Source organism: Macaca thibetana, chromosome 14, assembly GCF_024542745.1.
Source record: "Macaca thibetana thibetana isolate TM-01 chromosome 14, ASM2454274v1, whole genome shotgun sequence".
Taxonomy (NCBI): Eukaryota; Metazoa; Chordata; class Mammalia; order Primates; family Cercopithecidae; genus Macaca; species Macaca thibetana.
In genome coordinates, this window is record NC_065591.1 from 110,981,783 (window position 1) to 111,003,393 (window position 21,611).

The following is a 21,611-nucleotide window of genomic DNA, read 5'->3' on the forward strand; positions in this document are numbered from 1 at the left end:
GTTTTTAGCCAGCAGTATACATATAATGAATCTGATAAATCATGGTCAAATTGGTCCTGGAGTCTTCCTCTTCATCAGAGTTCAATGTTATATTCAAACATACAATAATATTTATACTGTGATAATTTCCCTAATGATTAACCTAGAGTGTTGAAAAATGGACTAAATATTTGTTTGAAAACAGCCTACATTTTTGTTTTATTTTTTCGAGATGCCGTCTTGCTATGTTGCACAGGCTGTGTTGCCCAGGCTGACCAACATGGTGAGCTCCATCTCTACTAAAAATACAGAAATTAGCTGGGCGTGGTGGTGCATGCCTATAATCCCAGCTGCTTGGGAGGCCAAGGCAGGAGAATCGTTTAAACCTGGGAGGTGGAGGTTGCCGTGAGCCGAGATCACGCCATTGCACTCCAGCCTGGGCAACAAGAGCGAAACTGTCGCAAAAATAAAAAAGCCGGGGGTTGTGGCCGGCGCCTGTAATCCCAGCTACTCGGGAGGCTGAGGCAGAAGAATCGCTTGAATTTGAGAGACGGTGGCTATGGTGAGCAGAGATTGTGTCGCTGCACTCCAGCCTGAGTGACAGAGCTAGACTCTGTCTCAAAAAAGAAAAAAAAAAAATTGTTAGAAAAGGGGCATTTAACAAGTCACTGAAATATTTTCATGATTAGCAAATTTTGTGCTGGAAGAAAATAGGTAGGAGTAGGCAACCACCTGAAAGCCAGCATCAGCTTTGTCCCCACAGTGCTCCTTCCTGCAGCAGCTTCCGCAAGGAGGGAAAGGGGGTGCTAATGATAGCACTGGTGGTGCACATCCACTGGGGATCCAAGCACTGGGGAGATGTGATGCCACTATCATAGGTGCACCTGTGGTACTCTCACAAGAAATAAGCAGCCACTCTGGGTCCCTCTCTGCTGTTTTTGGAATGGCTAGTGAGTCGTGTGTGACAGCATCCCCTGCCTGGGCACCTTCTCACAACCACCACTGTTTGCTGCCTTCCCTGTGGCTTGAATCTGGCATGGAGGAAGGACTGAAATGAGGCCAATTCATTGGTGCTTCATTGAGTGAGGATGGGATCCTAATTTCTGCTTCCTCCTCTCTTGGACTTATTGTATTGTATTTATTTATTTTTATTTTATTTTATTTTATTTATTTATTTTTTGAGATGGAGTCTTGCTCTGTTGCCAGGCTGGAGTGCAGTGGTGCAATCTCGGCTCACTGCAACCTCTGCCTCCCGGGTTCAAGTGATTCTCCTGCCTCAGCCTCCCCGAGTAAGCTGGGACTACAGGCGCTCGCCATCACGCCCGGCTAATTTTTGTATTTTTAGTAGAGACGGTGTTTCACCATACTGGCCAGGATGATCTCGATCTCTTGACCTCGTCATCTGCCTGGCTCAGCCTCCCAAAGTGCTGGGATTACAGGCGTGAGCCACCGTGTGCAGCCCATATTTTTGTTTTTTTAGGTGGATTTTAAACTGATGTTCAGACTCTGTCAAGCGATTTCTTACAAACCAGTACTCAGATTTTATCATGAATTCAGATAAATTCAGGGGATCTTGTTAAAATACTGGCTTTGAATAGGTCTGGAGTGGGGCCTGAGAGATTTTGCATTCCTAATCAGCTCTCAGGAGATGTCACTGCAGCAGGCCCAGGTGCCAGACTTGATATAGGAAGGCCGTATGCCACAGTTCCTTTTATTTTGGAGAAGCTTAGCAGATTTTTTTTTTTTTTTTAAGAAATGGCAGTTTAAGATTTTAATTACGATGATCTTCAATTATGAAAGTAGTACTTTAAAATATAACTTTTTGGCTGGATGTAGTGGCTCACACCTGTAATCCCAGCACTTTGAGAGGCTGAGGCAGGAAGATTACTTGAAGCCAAGAGTTCGAGACCAGTCTAGTCAATATAGTTAGAACCAAATCTCTACAAAAATAAAAAATAAAAAAATTATTTGGGCGTAGTGGTGAGTTGCTTTAGTCCCAGATACTCAGGAGGCTGAGGTGGGAAGATCACCCAGGAGTGTGAGGCTGTAGTGAGCTGTGATCCTGCTACTGTGCATCAGCTTGGGCAACAGAGTGAGACCCTGTCTCTAAATAAAGGAAAGAAAAAAGGAAAAGCAGCTGATTCTTAGTTACCTCAAGTGAAAATTATGTTGACACTTTTCCACAGTGACACTTAACATAAATGTAGTAGTTGCTGGGGAGTTAAAGATGACCCGGCACTCACACTTAACAATTTGTGTGATACAGCTGAAGGTACATAGAGGGCTCTGGGAACCCTCTATGCAATAGAGTCTATGGGGCTCATGAGGCAAACCATTAATCTCTGAGGAGGCAAAAAAGGGAATGGGGAGGAACTTTAGACCAGTCAGGCTCTTATGTAATACCCTCAAGCACAATTGTGTCTTAATTAGTATATGGCGTCTAAAAGTGATACTAAAACATTTACAGTTGTCCTTTCCTACCCCTAGTTTCCTTCCTGCAGTTTCAGTTACCTGTGGTTTGAAAATATTAAAGGGAAAATTCCAGAAATAAACAATCCGGAAGTTTTAAATTGTGTGCTGTTCTGAGTAACGAGATGAAATCTTGCAATCTTGTGCTGCTTGTGTCCTGGGCATGAATCATCCCTTTATGCAGTGTGGATACATACTGTGGATATAGTAGTGTAGCCACACCGTCTACACTACCAACCTGTTAGTCAGTCGCCTAGTAACCATCTTGATTCTCAGATCAACTGTTGTGGTCTTGCAGTGCTTGTATTTGAGTCACCCTTATTTTACTTAATGACCCCCAAAGCATAAGAGTAATGATGCTGGCATTTTAGATATCCAAAGAAAAACCAGAAAGTGCCTCCTTTAAGTGAACAGGTGAAAGTTGTTAAGAAAAAAATCATATTCTGAGGTTACTAAGATGTACAGTAAGAATGAATCTTCTACTCATGAAATTGTGAAGAAGGGGCTGGGCTCAGTGGCTCATGCCTGTAATCCCAGCACTTTGGGAGGCCAAGGTGGGTGTATCACTTGTGTCCAGGAGTTCGAGACCAGCCTGGGCACATGGTGAAACCCTTTTTTAAAACAAAATTTTGAAGAAGCAAAAAGAAACTTTTACTAGGGCTGGACGTGGTGTCTCACACCTGTCATTTCAGCACTGCGGGAGGCTGAGGCGGGTGCATCACTTGAGGTCAGGAGTTGGAGACCAGCCTGGCCAACATGGTGAAACCGTCTCTACTAAAAAATACAAAAATTAGCCGGATATGGAGGCGGGCTCCTGTAATCCCATCTACTCGGGAAGAGGCTAAGGCAGGAGAATTGCTTGAACCCAGGAGGCAGAGGTGGCAGTGAGCCGAGATAGTGTTGCTGCACTCCAGCCTGGGCACAGAGTGAGACTCTGTCTCAACAACAACAAAAAAATTCATACTAGGCTTGCTGTCATACTTCATGGCCCTGGTATATGATAAGTGCTTAGTTAAGATGGAAAAAGTGTTAAATTTGTGGATGGAAGACATGCACAGAAACGTGCTCTGATTGGCGCACTTGGGTTTGGTATTCTTGATTTGAGGCAACCACCAAGGGTCTTGGAATGCATCTAACATAAAGGAGGACCACTGTGATCTCTAGTTCATGCCAAGTATTTGGCTTGAAGTTGCATCGATAAATCTGGACAAATAAACGTTTTTGCATTTTTTTTTTGAGACAGAGTCTCGCTCTTTCGCCCACGCTGGAGTGCAGTGGTGTCATCTTGGCTCACTGCAACCTCTGCCTCCTGGGTTCAAGTGATTCTCCTGCCTCAGCCTTTCAAGTAGCTGGGATTATAGGTGGGCACCACCTCACCTGGCTAATTTTTTTTTTTTTTTTTTTGAGACGGAGTCTCGCTGTGTTGCCCAGGCTTGAGTGCAGTGGCCGGATCTCAGCTCACTGCAAGCTCTGCCTCCCGGGTTTTTACGCCATTCTCCTGCCTCAGCCTCCCGAGTAGCCGGGACTACAGGCGCCCGCCACCTCGCCCGGCTAGTTTTTTGTATTTTTTGGTAGAGACGGGGTTTCACCGTGTTAGCCAGGATGGTCTCGAACTCCTGACCTCGTGATCCGCCCGTCTCGGCCTCCCAAAGTGCTGGGATTACAGGCTTGAGCCACCGCGCCCGGCCTTTTTTTTTTTTTTAAAACGGAGTCTTTCTGTCACCCAGGCTGGAGTGCAATGGCACGATCTTGGCTTACTGCAACCTCTGCCTCCTGGGTTCAAGCCATTCCCCTGCCTCAGCCACCTGAGTAGCTGGGATTATAGGCATGCGCCACCACGCCCGGCTAATTTTTGTAATTTTTGTAATTTTAGTAGAGATGGGATTTCACCATGTTGGCCAGGCTGGTCTCGAACTCCTTGTGATCCACCTGCCTCGGCCTCCCAAAGTGTGGGAATTACAGGCGTGAGCCACTGCGCCTGGCCATGCGGAGTTATTTGTGTATTTTTAGTAGAGATGGGGTTTCACCATGTTGGGCAGGCTGGTCTTGAACTCCTGACCTCAAGTGATCCACCTGCCTCGGCCTCCCAAAGTGTTGGAATTACAGGCGTGAGCCACCACACCTGGCCCATTTTTGCCTTTTAAAAGTGGAACTGGCTAGGTGCAGTGGCTCATTCCTGTAATCCCAGCATTTTGAGAGATTACAGTGGTAGGATCACTTGAGGCCAGGATTTTAAGACCAGCCTGGATAACATAACAAGACCCTGTGTCTGAAAAAATATTAGCCAGATGTGGCACATGCCTGTAGTCCCAGCTACTGGGGAGGCTGAGGGAGGAGCATCATTTGAGCCTAGGAGGCCCAGGCTGAGTGAGCTGTGATGGCGCCACTGCATTCCAGTGTGGGTGACAGAGTGAGACCCTGTCTCAAAAAAATAAAAATAAAATATATATATAAAAACTGCATGGTTAAGCTGTCAGAACATACATTGTATTGAATGTGTTTTTTCTGCAGTTGATGTGGTAAGTGAAAGTAATGAGACTGGTAATGAATTATAAGTGGCATGGTGTTTTTAGTAAATGCTGTTGGGTGGTATTTGAGAAGTGTTATGTAGTAATTACAATTCAAGAACCTGAATGGAGTTTTGAGAAATCAAAAATTGAGAATAGTAATTACAAGTAAGGTGTTTTTCAAATTATTGTCTAATGATGGGGCTATTGTCTAGTGATGACACTTTTTTTTCTCCTATAATTGGTTGACTTTAAAATATGTTTGTTAAAAAAAGTATAGGTGGCTGGACGCAGCGGCTTATGCCTGTAATCCCAGCACTTTGGGAGGCCGGGGTGGGCGATCACTTGAGGCCAGGAATTCAAGACCAGCTTGTCCAACATGTGAAACCCTGTCTACTAAAAATACAAAATTAGCCGGGCGTGGTAGTGCACACCTGTAGTCTCAGCTACTTGGGAGACTGAGGCAGAGAATTGCTTTAACCTGGGAGATGGAGGCTGCAGTGAGCTGACATCACACCACTGCATTCTAGCCTGGGTGAAGAGTGAGATTCCATCTCAAAAAAAAAAAGGTATAGGTTTCTGGCCAGGCACCGTGGCACATGCCTGTAATGCCAACACTTTGCGAGGTTGAGGTGGGCGGATTGCTTAAGCCTAGGAGTTCAAGACCAGTCTAGGCAACATAGTGAGACCCCACCTCTATTTTTATTTAAAAATTAAACCAAAACCAAAAAAGGATAGGTTTCTGATTTGTCTTTGAAAAACAGTCATGAGTTTTCGTTTAAAAAAGCGTCACTATATGTTTATACTTGTTAAACCTCTTCAGGTTTCTGAGATGGAGTTTTTAAAATTTGAAGCTTTAAGAGAGTTTGGAAATAAATTGATCTCTTTCATTTACAGAGACAGAAATTGAGACCCAGAAGGGCAAATAATTTGCTTGAGGTTGGGTAGCCAGTGTCACCAGACTTGAGCCCAGGTCTCTGGACTTGTGTTCTGGTGTCCTCCTCTCCTCTTGACAGGAGGTTAATATTCATCTTTGTAAAGTATAATGACATTTTACACATAGAGCTCCACATATTGAATACTTGTTTTTGTAGCATAAAACTATTCATTTTTAACATGGGAAAACATTGAAATGAAAATGAAAAATGCTTCTATCAATAAGTTGGAGTCTTTAGAGATAAAAAATATTTAAGTTATTTTAGACTTGTATGCTTATGGTTTTCTGCCTAATTAAAAATGCAAATTCCTTAGTGTTAGAAAATATTCTGTATTCACAACAGCATTAGGCCTAGGCATTGTTGTTCTCTATAACTTTTTGCTTTTTAAAAGTTTAGCAGTTTTCAAGCATAGTTTTATTCCTCTTTATTGTGATCATAACACTTTCCAAATTTTTTCTGTTGACCATTGAGTCTTGGCAGAAGCAAAAGGAGGAGCTAGGCCAGTGAGAAAGCTATTATGAATGGAGTGCATGGCAGCTGTACAAGGATACTGTTGGTTTTTCCAGAGCTAAGCACGTTTCTTTTTAACATTGTTCTGAGTGATGCTGTAAATGTACAGGCAGAAGTAAACAAAAGGCAGCCATTTTTGCCACTGCAGGATTTGGAATGCAAAATAAAGTTGGCCAAATTTGGACAGATGCAAAATCTTTCAGAAATTTTTTGGCCATTTTTTTTTTTTTTTTTTTTTTTTTTTTTTTTTTTTTTTTTTGAGAGGACTGAGGCTGGAGTGCAGTGGCGCAATCTCGGCTCAAAATCCCGGGTTTTTATCTTTCAGCTAATTTTTTTCTATTTTTTAGTAGAGACGGGGTTTCACCATGGTCTCGATCTCCTGACCTTTTCCGCCCGCCTCGGCCTTCCAAAGTGCTGGGATTACAGGCGTGAGCCATCTGTGAATTTTTTTTAAGCTTGGGGTTCATGTTCTTTGAAGGTTAACTGTGACTGCCAGTTTACAATTCACTAAATAATACAGGCAGATGGTTTGGGTTTTTGATGTTTGTTAACTATCGAGTTGAATTATTCACACAGGGCCTTTGGGAACCATTTTTTTTTAAAGAGGTTATACATAATAAGGACTTTTTTTCCTTTCCAAAGAATGTTAATTTCAAGAGTATCAACAGCATGGCCAGGTATGGTGGCTCTTGCCTGTATATAATTCCAGCGTTTTGGGATGCCAGGAGGCAGGATCACTTGAGGCTAGGAGTTCGAGACCAGCCTTGGTAACATAGTGAGGCTCTATCACTGCAAAAAATAGTTTAAAAAAATTATGCAGGTGTGGTTGCGTGTACCTGTAGTCCTATCTTTTTGGGAGGTCTAGTTGGGAATGTCTCGAGTCCAGGAGACAAGTATTCAAGCTGCATTTGAGGTATGATCATGCCGTTGTACTCCAGCCTGGGTGACAGAGCAAACCACCCCACACCCTTCCTTTTTTTAAGAAAAAAAAGGTCTTGCCATCTTTCTCAGCTGGTCTCAAACTCCTAGGTTCAAGCCACCCTCCCATCTCAGCCTTCCAAAGTGCTGGGATTACAGGCATGAGCCACCACGCCTAGCCCTTTTAAATTTTTGTTTTTTATTTTATTCTACTTTATTTTATGTCTTGCTCTGTCACCCAGGCCAGAGTGCAGTGGCCTGATCTCTGCTCACTGCAAACTCTATCTCCCAGGTTGAAGCGATTCTCCTGTCTCAGCCTCCCCAGTTGTTGGGGTTACAGGTGCCTGCCACCACACCCAGCTAATTTTTGTATTTTTAGTAGAGACGGGCTTTCACCATGTTGGCCAGGCTGTTCTCGAACTCCTGACCTCAAGTGATCTGCCTGCCTTGGCCTCCCAAGGTGCTGGGATTACAGGCGTGAGCCACCGCACCTGGCCTAAAATTTTTATTGTTTATTTATATTTTATTTATTTATTTATTTATTTATTTATTTATTTATTTATTTTGAAACAGAGTCTCTCTCTGTCGCCAGGCTGGAGTGCAGTGGTGTGATCTTGGCTCACTGCAACTTCTGCCTCCCGGGTTCAAGTGATTCTCCTGCCTCAGCCTCCCGAGTAGCTGGGATTATAGGCATGTGTCACCACACTCAGCTAGTTTTTGTATTTTTAGTAGAGATGGGATTTCACCCTGTTGGTCAGGCTGGTCTCGATCTCCTGACCTCGAGATCTGCCCACTGCAGCCTCCCAAAGTGCTGGGATTACAGGTGTGAGCCACCACGCCTGGCAATTTTTATTTTTTGAGACTCTGTCTCTTAAAAGATGAAGAAAAAATAAAAAAAGAATAGGCTTACCTTTATATTCTTTGAGGTCTGTGTTAGTGTTCCATGGTTGAAGACTTAAGAGTTAGTGCAGTGCTGATTTCCCTGGTCATGATGATTCATTTTCAGAAGATCTTGAGAAAAACAGACATTTAATATGCAAATGAACTTTAAGAAGTTACATGCTAAAGAAGGACAGATAACACTTGTGGAAGGCACATGGTACTAGTTTAAAAATACTAATTCATGAAGTGTTTTGGAAACATTTTGTAGTATGTCGTGAGGGCTGATCCATTGTCATGAGCATTTATTGATTGCGTATGATAAAGGTTTCAGTTTAGTTTTTTGTTGTTGTTGAAGGGATGTGCGGTTGACCCTAGAACAGCCAGGAGGTTAGGGGCACAGATCACCCCACATCCCATCCCCCTCATTACCTCCAGCCCCTGCCCCCCCATCGAAAGTCACACATAACTTTTGACTCCACCACCAAAAGTTAGCCAGTAATAGCCTGCTCTTGATTAGAAGCCTTATTGATAACATAAAACAGCTTATTAACACGTATTTTGTACATATATGTGTTGCATCCTGTGTTCTTCCAATGAAGTAAGCCAGATTAAAGAAAACATTATTTTTTGTATTTTTTGTTTGTTTGTTTGAGATGGAGTCTCGCTCTGTCACCAGGCTGGAGTGCAGTGGTGTGACCTTGGCCCACTGCAACCTCTGCCTCCCGGGTTTAAGCGATTCTCCTGCCTCAGCATCCCGAGTAGCTGGGACTACAGAAGAAAACATTGAAAAAATCATAAGGAAGATAAATATCTTTTTTTTTTTTTTTTTTGAGACCGAGTCTGGCTCTGTGGCCCAGGCTGGAGTGCAGTGGCGCGATCTCAGCTCACTGCAAGCTCCAGCTCCCGGGTTCACGCCATTCTCCTGCCTCAGCCTCCTGAGTAGCTGGGACTACAGGCGCCTGCCACCACGCCCGGCTAATTTTTTGTATTTTTAGTAGAGATGGGGTTTCACCTTGTTAGCCAGGATGGTCTCGATCTCCTGACCTCATGATCCGCCCGTCTCGGCCTCCCAAAGTGCTGGGATTACAGGCTTGAGCCACCGCGCCCGGCCGGAAGATAAAATATTTACGATTCATTAAGTGGAAGTGGATCTTCGTAAAGGTCTTCATCCTCTTTGTCTTCATGTTGAGTAGGAGAAGGAGGGGTTGGCTGCTGTCTCAGGTGGCAGAGACGGAATAGATGGAAGAGGTGGAGGGGGAGGCAAGAGGGCAGGCACACTTGGTCAAACTTTTATTGAAAAAAAGACTTTGTATAAGCAGACCCACGCTTTCAAACCCGTGTTGTTGAAGGGTCAACTGTATACCTGTTTTTCAGAGACATTAGGCAAGTACTTCGTTTTGTCCTAAACTCTTTGATATAAGTGTGTGTGTGTGTGTTTTGTGTGTGTGTGTGTGTGTTTATGTATGTATGTATTTGAGACAGAGTCTCGCTCTGTTGCTCAGGCTGGAGTGCAGTGGCGTGATCTTGGATCACTGCAACCTCCACCTCCTGGATTCATGCAATTCTCCAGTCTCAGCCTCCCCAGTAGCTGGGACTACAAGTGCATGCCACCACAACTGGCTAATTTTTGTATTTTTAGGAGAGACAGGGTTTCACCATGTTGGTCAGGCTGGTCTCCAACTCCTGACGTCAGGTAATCCATCCGCCTTGGCCTCCCAAAGTGTTGGGATTACAAGTGTGAGCTGCAGTGCCTGGCCTTATGTTTTGTTTTTGTTTTGAGACAGGGTCTCATTCTGTCCTACAGGCTGGAGTGCGGTGATGCAATCTTGGTTCACTGCAGCCTCAACCTCCTAGGCTCAACTGATCTTCTCACCTTCAGCATCCCAGGTAGTTGGGACTACGGGTACGTGCACCACATCCAGCTAATTTTTTGTATTTTTTGTAGAGATGGGGTTTTGCCATGTTGTCCAGGCTAGTCTTGAACTCCTAGGCTCAAGCGAACTGCCCACCTCAGCCTCAGCCTCAGCCTCCCAAAATTCTGGGATTACAGATGTAAGACACTGTATCCAGCCAATATGAATATTTTCTTTTCTTTCTTTTTTATTTTTGAGACAGAGTTTTGTTCTTGTTGCCCATCCTAGAGTACATTGGTACTACCTTGTACCATGGTAGATCACTGCAACCTCTGCCTCCCGGGTTCAACCGATTCTTCTGCCTCAGCCTCCCGAGTAGCTAGGATTATAGGCGTGTCCCACCACGCCCGGCTAATTTTTTGTATTTTTAATAAAGATGGGGTTTTTCACATGTCGGCCAGGCTGGTCTCAAACTCCTGACCTCAGGTAATCCCAAAGTGCTGGGATTACAGGTGTGAGCCACCGTGTCTGGCCTAAATATTTTCTTTTTTCTTTTCTTTTTTTTTTTTTTTGAGATGGAGTCTCGCTCTGTCGCCCAGGCTGGAGTGCACTGGCGCGATCTCAGCTCACTGCAAGCTTCGCCTCCCGGGATCACGCCATTCTCCTGCCTCAGCCTCCCGAGTAACTGGGACTACAGGCGCCCCCCACCTCGCCCGGCTAGTTTTTTGTGTTTTTTAGTGGGCACGGGGTTTCACCATGTTAGCCAGGATGGTCTTGATCTCCTGACCCCGTGATCCGCCGACCTTGGCCTCCCAAAGTGCTGGGAATACAGGCGTGAGCCACTGTGCCCGGCATGGCCTAAATATTTTCACTGGGAGCTGTACTTGGTACTTGGTACTTGGTTTGAACCTTTAAAGGGGTGGATTCTATAGCTTTTGCAGATTGTTGGCCACCCAGTTCTTGTGTTGCCTGCTGCCTTTTCTCTATTTCTTGGTTACCAGAGACCATGCAGGACTGGCAAAGTAGTTGTGTCATGGGCCCGAATGATAGGACTAATGCTACCAGATTCTGGGAATCTTTAAAGGGTGATATGAGGTCCACCATTCTGTCTTTAGTAGGTAATTCTTGCCTCCCCTGCATATAAGCCAGTCAGATGGTATGGAAATGAGGAGGGGAACTAACATTTATTGAATGCGATTTTTTTGGAAACTATGCAATCCTTTTATGCAAATTTTATTATGAGGCATTATCTTTGATTTTGTGGATAAAAACTGAGGCTCAGAGGTTAAGAAATTTACTCAACTTAAATGACTGAAACAGGACTGTTTTTTTTGTTTGTTTGGTTTTTTTTTTTGAAATGGAGTCTGTGGTCACCCAGGCTGGAGTGCAGTGGCATGTCTCAACTCACTGCAACCTTCCCCTTCTGGGTTCAAGCGATTCTCCTGCCTCAGCCTCCTGAGTTAGCTGGGACTACAGGTGTGTGCCACCCTGCCTGGCTAATTTTCACATTTTTAGTAGAGACGGGGTTTCACCATGTTGACCAGGCTGGTCTTGAACTCCTGACCTCAAGTGATCTGCCTGCCTCAGCCTCCCAAAGTGCTGGGATTACAGGCATACGCCACCACGCCCTGCCTGAAGCAAGACATTTTGATATGGCTGTTTGATTAAATCTGGTCAAAATACTAAAACATTATTTAGTCCTTTAAAAATTTAATTGAAAAGTTAAAAACTTATAGTTTAGGCTTTAGCACAATGTCTCTTTGGTGACTTCCTTACCTGTTCCACAAATCTCTCTCATTACCTTCTCCACCTTGTTCACTATGCTTTAACCTCACTGACCTTTCTACAAACAAATCTCAACCTCTTCCCGCTTTAAGACCATCGAAGTACAATGGTTTGATGGTACAATGGTTTGATTTGGGATTTTTCGACTTAATGATGGTGCAAAAGTGATGGCTATTCAGTGGAAACTGCACTTTAAATATCCATATAAGTATTCTGTTTTTCACTTTTAGTGCAGTATTCAATAAATTACACGAGTTATTCAGCACTTTATAATAAAGTAGGCTTTGTGTTAGATGATTTTGCCCAACTCTAGGCTACTGTGTTATGAGCATGTTTAAGGTAGGCTAGGCTAAGCTATGATGTTTGGTAGGCTAAGTATATTAAATATACTATTGACTTATATCTTCAACTTAGGATAGGTTTACTGGAATGTAACTCCATTGTAAATTGAGGAACATCTGTGGTTGTTCCCTCTTTTTGAGCTACTGTTCTGCTATAGCTTGCTTTTTTCTCTTAATTTCAGCTCTTAGCCTAAATGTCGCTGTTGCATCAGTAGAAAAGCTTTATCTACTAGTCACCCAGCACTCTCTTATCATATTAGCCTATTTTAATTCTGTAGCGAACCTTATAATTTTCTTTTTTTTTTTTTTAATTAGATGGAGTTTTGCTCTTGTTGCCCAGGCTGGAGTGCAACGGTGCTATCTTGGCTCACTACAACCTCCGCTTCCCGGGTTCAAGCGATTCTCCTGCCTCAGCTTCCCAAATAGCTGGGATTACAGGTGTGGGCCAACACACCCGGCTAATTTTGTATTTTTATTAGAGACGGGGTTTCGCCATGTTGGTCAGGCTGGTCTCGAACTCCTGACCTCAGGTGATCCACCTGCCTCGGCCTCGCAAAGTGCTGGGATTACAGGTGTAAGCCACCACGCCCAGCAAACCTTATAATTTTCTTGTTGACTTCATTTTTATTGTTTTATTGCTTGATTCCTCTCACATTCAGATACCTTGTGTTTATACTTCTGTGTCCTTGTGCCTGACACATATTTTTTGAATCAATACGTTGAGAAAAATAAAACTGGTACAACCTTTAACTTACAGCCTCCATATGTACAAATTGGTCTCTGTCTGAACCTATGCTCACTCTTTCTTTTTCCTATTCTAGGAGGTGTCTTCTTGTTGTAAAATATATTTTTTTAATTTTTTTTTTTGAGACAGAGTCTCATTCTGTCTCCCAGGCTGGAATATGGTGGTGTGATCTTGACTGACTGCAACCTCCACCTCAAGCGGTCCTTCAGCCTCCTGAGTAACTGGGACTACAGGCGCCCATCACCACGCCTACCTAATTTTTTTGTATGTTTTTGTGGAGATGGGGTTTCACAATGTTGCCCAGGCTGAATTTTAATTGTTTAGAAATAGACACAAAGCATTTTGGGAGGCCAAGGCGGGCGGATCACCTGAGTTCAGGAGTTTGACACCAGCCTGGCCAACATGGCGAAACCCTGTCTCTACTAAAAATACAAAAATTAGTCAGGCATGGTGGCGCACGCCTGTAATCCCAGCCACTTGGGAGGCTGAGCCAGGAGAATCACTTGAACCTGGGAAGTGGAGGTTGTGGTGAGCTGAGATCACGCCATTGCACTCCAGCCTGGGCGACAAGAGCAAAACTCCATCTCAAAAAAAAAAAAAAAAAAAGAAATAGGGACAAGGTCTTGCCGTGTGGCCCAGGCTGGAGTGCAGTGGCTGTTCACAGGCATGATCATAGCACACTGCAGCCTCAGACTCTTGGACTCACTCAAGCAATCCTTCTGCTTCAGCCTCTGGAGTAGCCGAGACTTACACCCATACCACCACCACTCCTAGCTAATTCCTTCTCTCTCTCTCTCTTTTTTTTTTTTTTTTTTTGGAGATGTGGTTTCACTCTTGTCCCCCAGGCTGTAGTGCAGTGGCGTGGTCTTGGCTCACTGCAACCTTTGCCTCTGGGTTCAAGTGATTCTCCTGCCTCAGCCTCCCGAGTAGCTGGGATTACAGGTGCCTGCCAGCATGCCTGGCTAATTTTTTTGTAATTTTTAATAGAGGCAGGGTTTCACCATGTTGACCAGTTGTCACTTACCTCCTTTTCTCTTCTGGATGTTTCTTAATATGAACTATGTTTAGTTTTCAGTTTTTGCTGGATATTAATCTGTAGTTACAGTGTCAGTCTCCCCCACCTCTTTCCACAGACTAACATAGGAACCTACAATTTTAATATTTTTATTGTAAAATGTATTGTTTATAAATACCTGACTGACTTTTGGAATGTAGCACTTGTAAACTGGGAACTGTCTGTATTTGTTTTATCAATATGAGTTATTAACTCTGTTGTACTTAGAATATAGTTATCTTGTGAGGTGGAGTCTTTTTTCCCTGGCCATGTTCTTCCCTTTTGACTTAAACACTTGATAGGAAGAAGAGCTTTCTAAAATGCTGTGAAAATATTCATGAACCAAATGTTTTTTGTTGATTCGGCTTGTCTTTATGTGCTAGGCTTATATATGGGGCTAACTGGATGTGGTGGCATGAGCCTTTAATCCCAGCTATTCGGGCAGCTTAGGCAGGAGGGTTGCTTGAATCCAGGAGTTGCAGTGAGCTATGATTGAACCACTGTACTCTAGCCTGAGTGACAGACTGAGTCTCTCAAAAAAAAACACAAAAAAACAAAAAAAAAAACTTAAGAAAACAAGAGTTCAAGAAATGTATTGAGAATAACGTATCTTAGTTTTACAATTTTCATATTATTTCAAGAGTTCCTTTTTTTTTTTTTCTTTCTTTTGAGATAGAATCTTGCTGTTGCCCAGGCTGGAGTGCAGTGGCATGGTCTTGACTCACTGCAACTTCCACCTCCCAGGTTCAAGTGATTCTCCTGCCTCAGCCTCCCGAGTAGCTGGAATTATAGGCATGTGCCACCATATCCGGCTAATTTTTGAAGAATTCTTGATCATTAGTTATTAAATGGGAATTTATCCTAAGGAAATAATCTGATGTATAGAAGACTGAAATGCCCAAGCATGTTCATCACTGTGATGTTGCAGTAGTAAAGACTTGAAAACAAAATAAATGTTAAAACAAAGTTGGGGGGAGATGGTTAAGATATGTTATTGTCTATCCATGGACTAGAATTATTTAAATATCTCAAAAAAGTTTATAATGAGCTTTTGGTGACACAAGAAAATAGGTATTTTTAAATGTGAAATAAAAATGAGAACGTGTGCTTCCATTAATGTTAGCTTAGGTTGTTTTGAACCAAATATACTGCTAACAGCTAGAATAGCTAGAAGACATAGAATTATTATCAAGACAGTAAGAAATTATGCCAAATTTGGGAAGTTGAGGAGAGCTGTGAGAAATTTATTTTCATGTAATGTGTAAGGGATCTAGTTTTGTTTTTTTCCATATGGAGAGCAAAGTTTTCAATAGTTTTTCTCTTGTATTCTTGATTTTTAATGTTCACTGCTGATACTGAATTTCCTTATGTGCATGTGTGAGTCTGTTTCTGGACTTTCTGTTCCAATAGTTTGTCTTTTCCAGACACAGAAAAGTCCGTGTAAATAGAGAGCACAAACAAGATGTTAGGAAGAAATCCAAATTTATTTGTTTGACAAACACAAAATGGACTAAACTTACCAGTTAGAAAACAATGATTGTTACATTGGATTTTTAAAATCTGTCTTTATGATCTTTAAAATAAACACTTAACATAACTCAGAAAAGTTGAAAGTAAAAGATGGGATGAAGAATTACCAGACAAATTCTGAGAGTCTAACTGTAGGACTCTCAGCTCCAGGCTTTGCTGAGTCCAAGACCTGTCTGTTCCTGTTCCTCAAGCGGTTGTTAAAACTCAAACCCTAGTAATCCCAGCACTTTGGAAGGCCGAGGCAGGCGGATCACCTAAGGTCAGGCATTCAAGACCAGCCTGGCCAACATGGCGAAACCCCATCTCTGCTAAAAATACTAAAATTAGCTGGATGTGATTGCAGGTGTCTGTAATCCCAGCTACTTGGGAGGCTGAAACAGGAGAATCACTTGAACCTTGGAGGCGGCGGCTGCTGCAGTGAGCTGAGATTGTGCCATTGCACTCCAGTCTGGGCAAAAAGAGCAAAACTCCATCTCAAAAACAAAAAACAAACAAAGGTCTGGGCGCAGTGGCTCACGCCTGTAATCCCAGCACTTTGGGAGGCTGAGGTGGGTAGATTACGAGGTCAGGAGTTTGAGACCAGGCTGACCGACATGGAGAAACCCTGTGTCTACCAAAAATACAAAATTAGCCGGGCATGGTGGTACATGCCTGTAATCCCAGCTACTGGGGAGGCTGAGGCAGGAGAATCGCTTGAACCCAGGAGGTGGAGGTTGTGGTGAGCCAAGATCACACCATTGTACTCCAGCCTGGGCAACAAGAGCAAAACTCTGTCTCAAAAGACAGACAAAACTCTGTAATCCCCTAGATTACAGAGATTTACCTCCCAGGGCACTCATGTCCTTTATTTCCGTCCCTGGGAATTTTCTTTAGTCTATTAGAGGGGTCAGGCTGGACATAGTGGCTCATGCCTATAATCCCAGCATTTTGGGAGGCTGAGGCAGTTGGCATCGTTTGAGCTGAGGAGTTTGGGACTAGCCTGGGCAACATGTCTCTACAATAAAAACAATTAGCTGGGTGTGGTTACGCATGGCTGTAGTCCCAGCTACCCAGGAGGCTGAAGTGGGAGGATCACCTGAGCCTGGGGATTTGAGGCTGCACTGAGCCGTGATTGCTCCACTCCACTCCAACCGTGAGACCCTGTCTCAAATAAATAAATAAATAAAAATATTGTGGGGATTAGCAGTATATTTAAAAGTAATTTGCCATATTTCATCTGGCATGTTTTAGGCATTTATGTGGATGTTTTCCCCTAGTTGTTTGGTCTGTGTGTTATCTGTACCATTAGTCTCTCAAAGGGATTTAAAAACACATTCTTCTGGGGGACCACTAAAAATTTTAAGATGATTGCCTGTGGGCAATGGGATTATGGATCTGTTTCTTATATTCTCATGTATTTTTCATATTTTGCAAAACAGCACATATATCATCACTTTCTTAAACTTAAAAAAGGGAGCTGTCCTTAAAATTCTCCAAGTAATAGCCCTTCTTTTTCATTTGTTGCAGGTGGTGCGGTTGTGTCAGAACCCAAAGCTGGCGCTAAAGAATAGCCCACCTTATATCTTAGACCTGCTGCCAGATACCTACCAGCATCTCCGTACTATCTTGTCAAGATATGAGGGGAAGATGGAGACACTTGGAGAAAATGAGTATTTTAGGGTATTCATGGAGAATTTGATGAAGAAAACTAAGCAAACCATAAGCCTCTTCAAGGAGGGAAAAGAAAGAATGTATGAGGAGAATTCTCAGCCTAGGTAATGGAGAAATACTACACAAATAATAATGCAGGTCTGTGACTGCCTGAATGGGTAACACATAGAAGTAGTTGAGTTGGTTTTAATTTTATGTTAGTAGGAATGGAAAGTTGACATTTGATTTAAAGATATAGTTTATATAAAAGGTTGCCATGTATGACATTGTAGTATCCCTAACTCTGATTTGCTTACCTCTGAAAAATCATTTACTGATAGTAATGAAAATGAGTTGGAGGCAGTAGGTCCTTTGGAGAACCTGAAGATCATGAAAGTTTGTGAGTAGATGGGAGTTTGGAAGAAAGAAGACTGGGGTTAAGTGGAGTTTGGGAGCAAATAAGAGGCAGATCTTGCCCAAAGCTCTAGCATATTAGGTAAATTTATGTGTGGGATAATAGGGGAAAAAGCCACTAGTTTAACTTCTTAAAACATGAAGCTATGTGAAATGACATTTTCTTTACAGGTAAAAGTAACTTTTCAAATAAAATAGGTAGAGGTGAATGCAGTTAATTCAATAAATATTTGAAGGATCACTATGTATTCTTTTGTATTAATTTTATTATCATTATTATTATTTTTTTGAGACAGAGTCTGGCTCTGTTGCCCAGGCTGGAGTGCAGTGGCACGATTTCGCCCTCTAGGTTCAAGTGATTCTCCTGTCTCAGCCTCCTGACTAGCTGGGATTATAGATGTGTACCACCATGCCTGGCTAATTTTTGTATTTATTAAATACCAGAAACTATAGGCTATCCTGCATGTTGTTAGCTTGGCTGTCATAAATTACGTACTGGGAGAGAAATAAGTTAACTGTATGTGTGAATGTAATTGTGTTTGATTTTGTTCAATTGGAACTAAATATTAACTCATCTAGAATGAGTAATAAAATAATTCCACTAGAATTTTTTAGTAAGTTACTATCGAGGAGTGACTTGAATTAGAAGGAACAGTATTTCTGAAGACATCTGGTTACCATGCATGACTCTAGCAGTAACATACTAAATGGTGTCCTTGTTGTCTACTTTCCTTTGGGCCTGTTGGCCTAGATTCTGGCAACCCTAGCTCTCAGTTAAAATTTTATGCACATGATTATCCATATTACTATTATTGCAAACAAATTACTCAGGTGTAGTCTGAATAATGGACTCTAAATGTCCATCTTTTCTTTCTTTTTTTTTGTTTGTTTGTTTGAGTCGTGCTCTTGTCACCCAAGCTGGAGTGCAGTGGCGCAATCTTGGCTCAGTGCATCCTCCACCTCTTAGGTTCAAGCGATTCTCCTGTCTCAGCCTCCCGAGTAGCTGGGATTACAAGCATGCACCACTGTTCCCGGCTAATGTTTGTATTTTTAGTAGAGACGGAGTTTTGCCATGTTGGCCAAGCTGGTCTTGAACTCCTGACCTCAGGGGATCTGCCTGCCTCAGCCTCCCTAAGTGTTGGGATTGCAGGTGAGAGCCACTTCTGCTGGCCTGTCCATCTTTTCTTAAAAAGATTCTGATGAGTGAATTCAATCCATAAGAACCTTTGTTCTAGTTTATCTGGAAGTGAACTTTATTCCTTTTAAATATTCAAATTTCGTAACTTGTTAAAACCGCGACTGTATGGACCTTTTAGCTAGCTAGTCATTTTGTATTGCTGAGTTTCTAAAAAATAATTTTAATTCATTAGGTACCAAAACTTAAAAATTTTATTTACCGTGTACTGTGAACTAGGTTCTGGTTCTAGGAGGTGAAAAGGAAAGTTAAGCATTCAAATTTGAGGTGATATGACAAATGCATTAATAGAGATATGTACAAAATGCTATTGGGAGACAGGCACAGTGACATGCATCTGTAGTTCTAGCTACTCAGAAGACTGAGATGGGAGGATTCCTTCAGCACAGGACATTGAGACCAGCCTGGGCGACACAGCGAGACCTCTTCTTAAAGTAAATGAAACATTTTTAAAAAGTGCTGTGTGAATACAGTTTTGTCCAGGGGCATCAGAGAAGGTGGCATAAAGGACTTGTAATTTGAATTAGAGTTTGAAGGATAAGTAGGAATTTTCTAGGCAGAGAAGTCAAAGTCTTAACACAGTGGCATGAAAATGGAGGCGCTGGTATGTTTAAAATAAATAAAAGTCTGGTTTGGTTAGAATTGTGGGAGATAGATATGCTGGAAATACAGGTCGAAGTCAGATTGTGAAGGGCTGTTTTTTGACTTCTAGACTTTCTCCTATAGATGATAATTTTTGACTTCTAGACTTTCTCCTATAGATGATAGGCTGTCATAGAACAGGTTTATTTTAAAGAGCATTTCTTTTTTCTTATTTATTTATTTATTTATTTTTTCGAGACGGAGTCTCGCTCTGTTGCCCAGGCTGGAGTGCAGTGGCGCGATCTTGGCTCACTGCAAGCTCCGCCTCCCGGGTTCACGCCATTCTCCTGCCTCAGCCTCCCAAGTAGCTGGGATTACAGGCGCCCGCCACCACGCCCGGCTAATTTTTTGTATTTTTAGTAGAGACGGGATTTCACCGTGTTAGCCAGGATGGTCTCGATCTCCTGACCTCATGATCCGCCCGCCTCGGCCTCCCAGAGTGCTGGGATTACAGGCATGAGCCACCGCGCCCAGCGTCTTTTTTTTTTTTTTTTTTTTTGAGACGGAGTCTCACTTTGTTGCCTAGGCTGGAGTGCAATGGCGCAATATTGGCTCACTGCAAACTCTGCCTCCTGCATTCAAACAATTCTCTTGCCTCAGACTCCCAAATAGCTGGGATTACAGGTGTGTGCATCACGCTGGGCTAATTTTTTTGTATTTTTAGTAGTGACAGGTTTCACCATATTGAGGCTAGGTGGTCTCAAACCACCTAGGCTCATAGGCTGGTCTCAAACTCCTGGCCTTAAGTGGTCTGCCCGCCCTGGCCTCTATTTTATATGTATTCTTACAGTAAAGTGTGGTAGAGAAAAGAAAATGTTATTAAAATCATAAGGAAGATAAAACATTTATTATTTAGTAAATGGAAGTGGATCCTCATAAAGGTCTTCATCCTTATTGTCTTCATGTTGAATAGGAAGAGGAGGGGTTGGCTGCTGTCTCGGTACTGAAAATTCCAGTACTGGTGTTTCTGTGGTAGAGGCAGAATAGGTGGAGGAGGAGGAAGGGGAGGCAGGACAGGCAGTCATATTTGGTGTTACTTAAATAGAAAAAAAATCTGTGTATAAGTGGACCCACACAGTTAAACCCATGTTGTTAAGGCTCAACTATATCTAATTTGCCCTTACCAAATGACTTCAGTATGTGTTGACAAGTTCTTTTGCCTCTTTTTAAACCTCACTGTCAGTGTGCCTATCTGTATCAATTTCATTCCCCCTAACATGAGGTTTTTAATATTTTATGGACTTTGAACCCAGATTTGTACAAATTATATGTAAAATGAGAGTAAACAGATTGCAGGTGAGGATCAAGGAGTTCATTTTTTCAATCAACTTTCTCAGGTTGAAAGGGTTTTTGTAAATAGGGAAAAATATATAGGCTTTTTTTATGATCTTTGTGATCTTTTTGGTTACTTAGAGGTTTTTTTTTTCTATTCAATTTTTAAATTGAGATATAATTCACATACCATAAAATTCACCCTTTTAAAGTGTACAATTTTGTGGTTTTTAGTGTATTCACAAAGTCAGGCAACCATCACCCGTCTGTAATTCCAGAACATTTTCATCCCCCACAGGAAACCCCACTCCCATTAGCAGTCACTCTTTTTTCCTCTCTCTGGATCTCCCCCCGCCCTTGGTAATCACTAATACCTGCTTTCTGTCTGTGTGGATTTGCCTGCTCTGGACATTTCGTGTAAGTGGAATCACATTAACGGTGGCGTTTTGTGGTTTTTTTGTGTGTCTTCTTTCCCTTAGAATGCTTTTACAGTTCATCCATATTGTAGCATGTATCAGTACCTCATTCCTTTTTATGGCTAAATGATATTTCTTTTTTTTTTTTTGAGACGGAGTCTCGCTCTGTCGCCCAGGCTGGAGTGCAGTGGCCGGATCTCGGCTCACGGCAAGCTCCGTCTCCTGGGTTCACGCCATTCTCCTGCCTCAACCTTCTGAGTAGCTGGGACTACAGGCGCCCGCCACCTCACCCGGCTAGTTTTTTTGTATTTTTTTAGTAGAGACGGGGTTTCACCATGTTAGCCAGGATGGTCTCGATCTCCTGACCTCATGATCCGCCCGTCTTAGCCTCCCAAAGTGCTGGGATTACAGGTGTGAGCCACCACGCCCGGCCAATCATATTTCAATGTATGGATATACCATATTTTGTTTATGATATTTGTGTTGTTTCTACTTTTTGGCTATTAATAATGTTGCTATGAATGTTTGTGTG

At 42.6% G+C, this 21,611-nt stretch overlaps 1 protein-coding gene across 2 annotated transcripts in view; it reads left to right on the forward strand.

Moving 5' to 3' along the window:
• CBL (Cbl proto-oncogene) overlaps window positions 1-21,611 on the forward strand; it is a 104,095-nt gene that overhangs the window by 10,761 nt on the left and 71,723 nt on the right. The window contains exon 2 of one of the 2 annotated variants that reach the window (XM_050759373.1): window positions 17,018-17,265. In XM_050759373.1, coding sequence (XP_050615330.1) covers window positions 17,018-17,265 — 248 coding nt within the window. Of the gene's footprint in view, window positions 1-17,017; window positions 17,300-21,611 lie in introns of those variants that run through there. The other variant, XM_050759374.1, reaches the window with a different exon arrangement.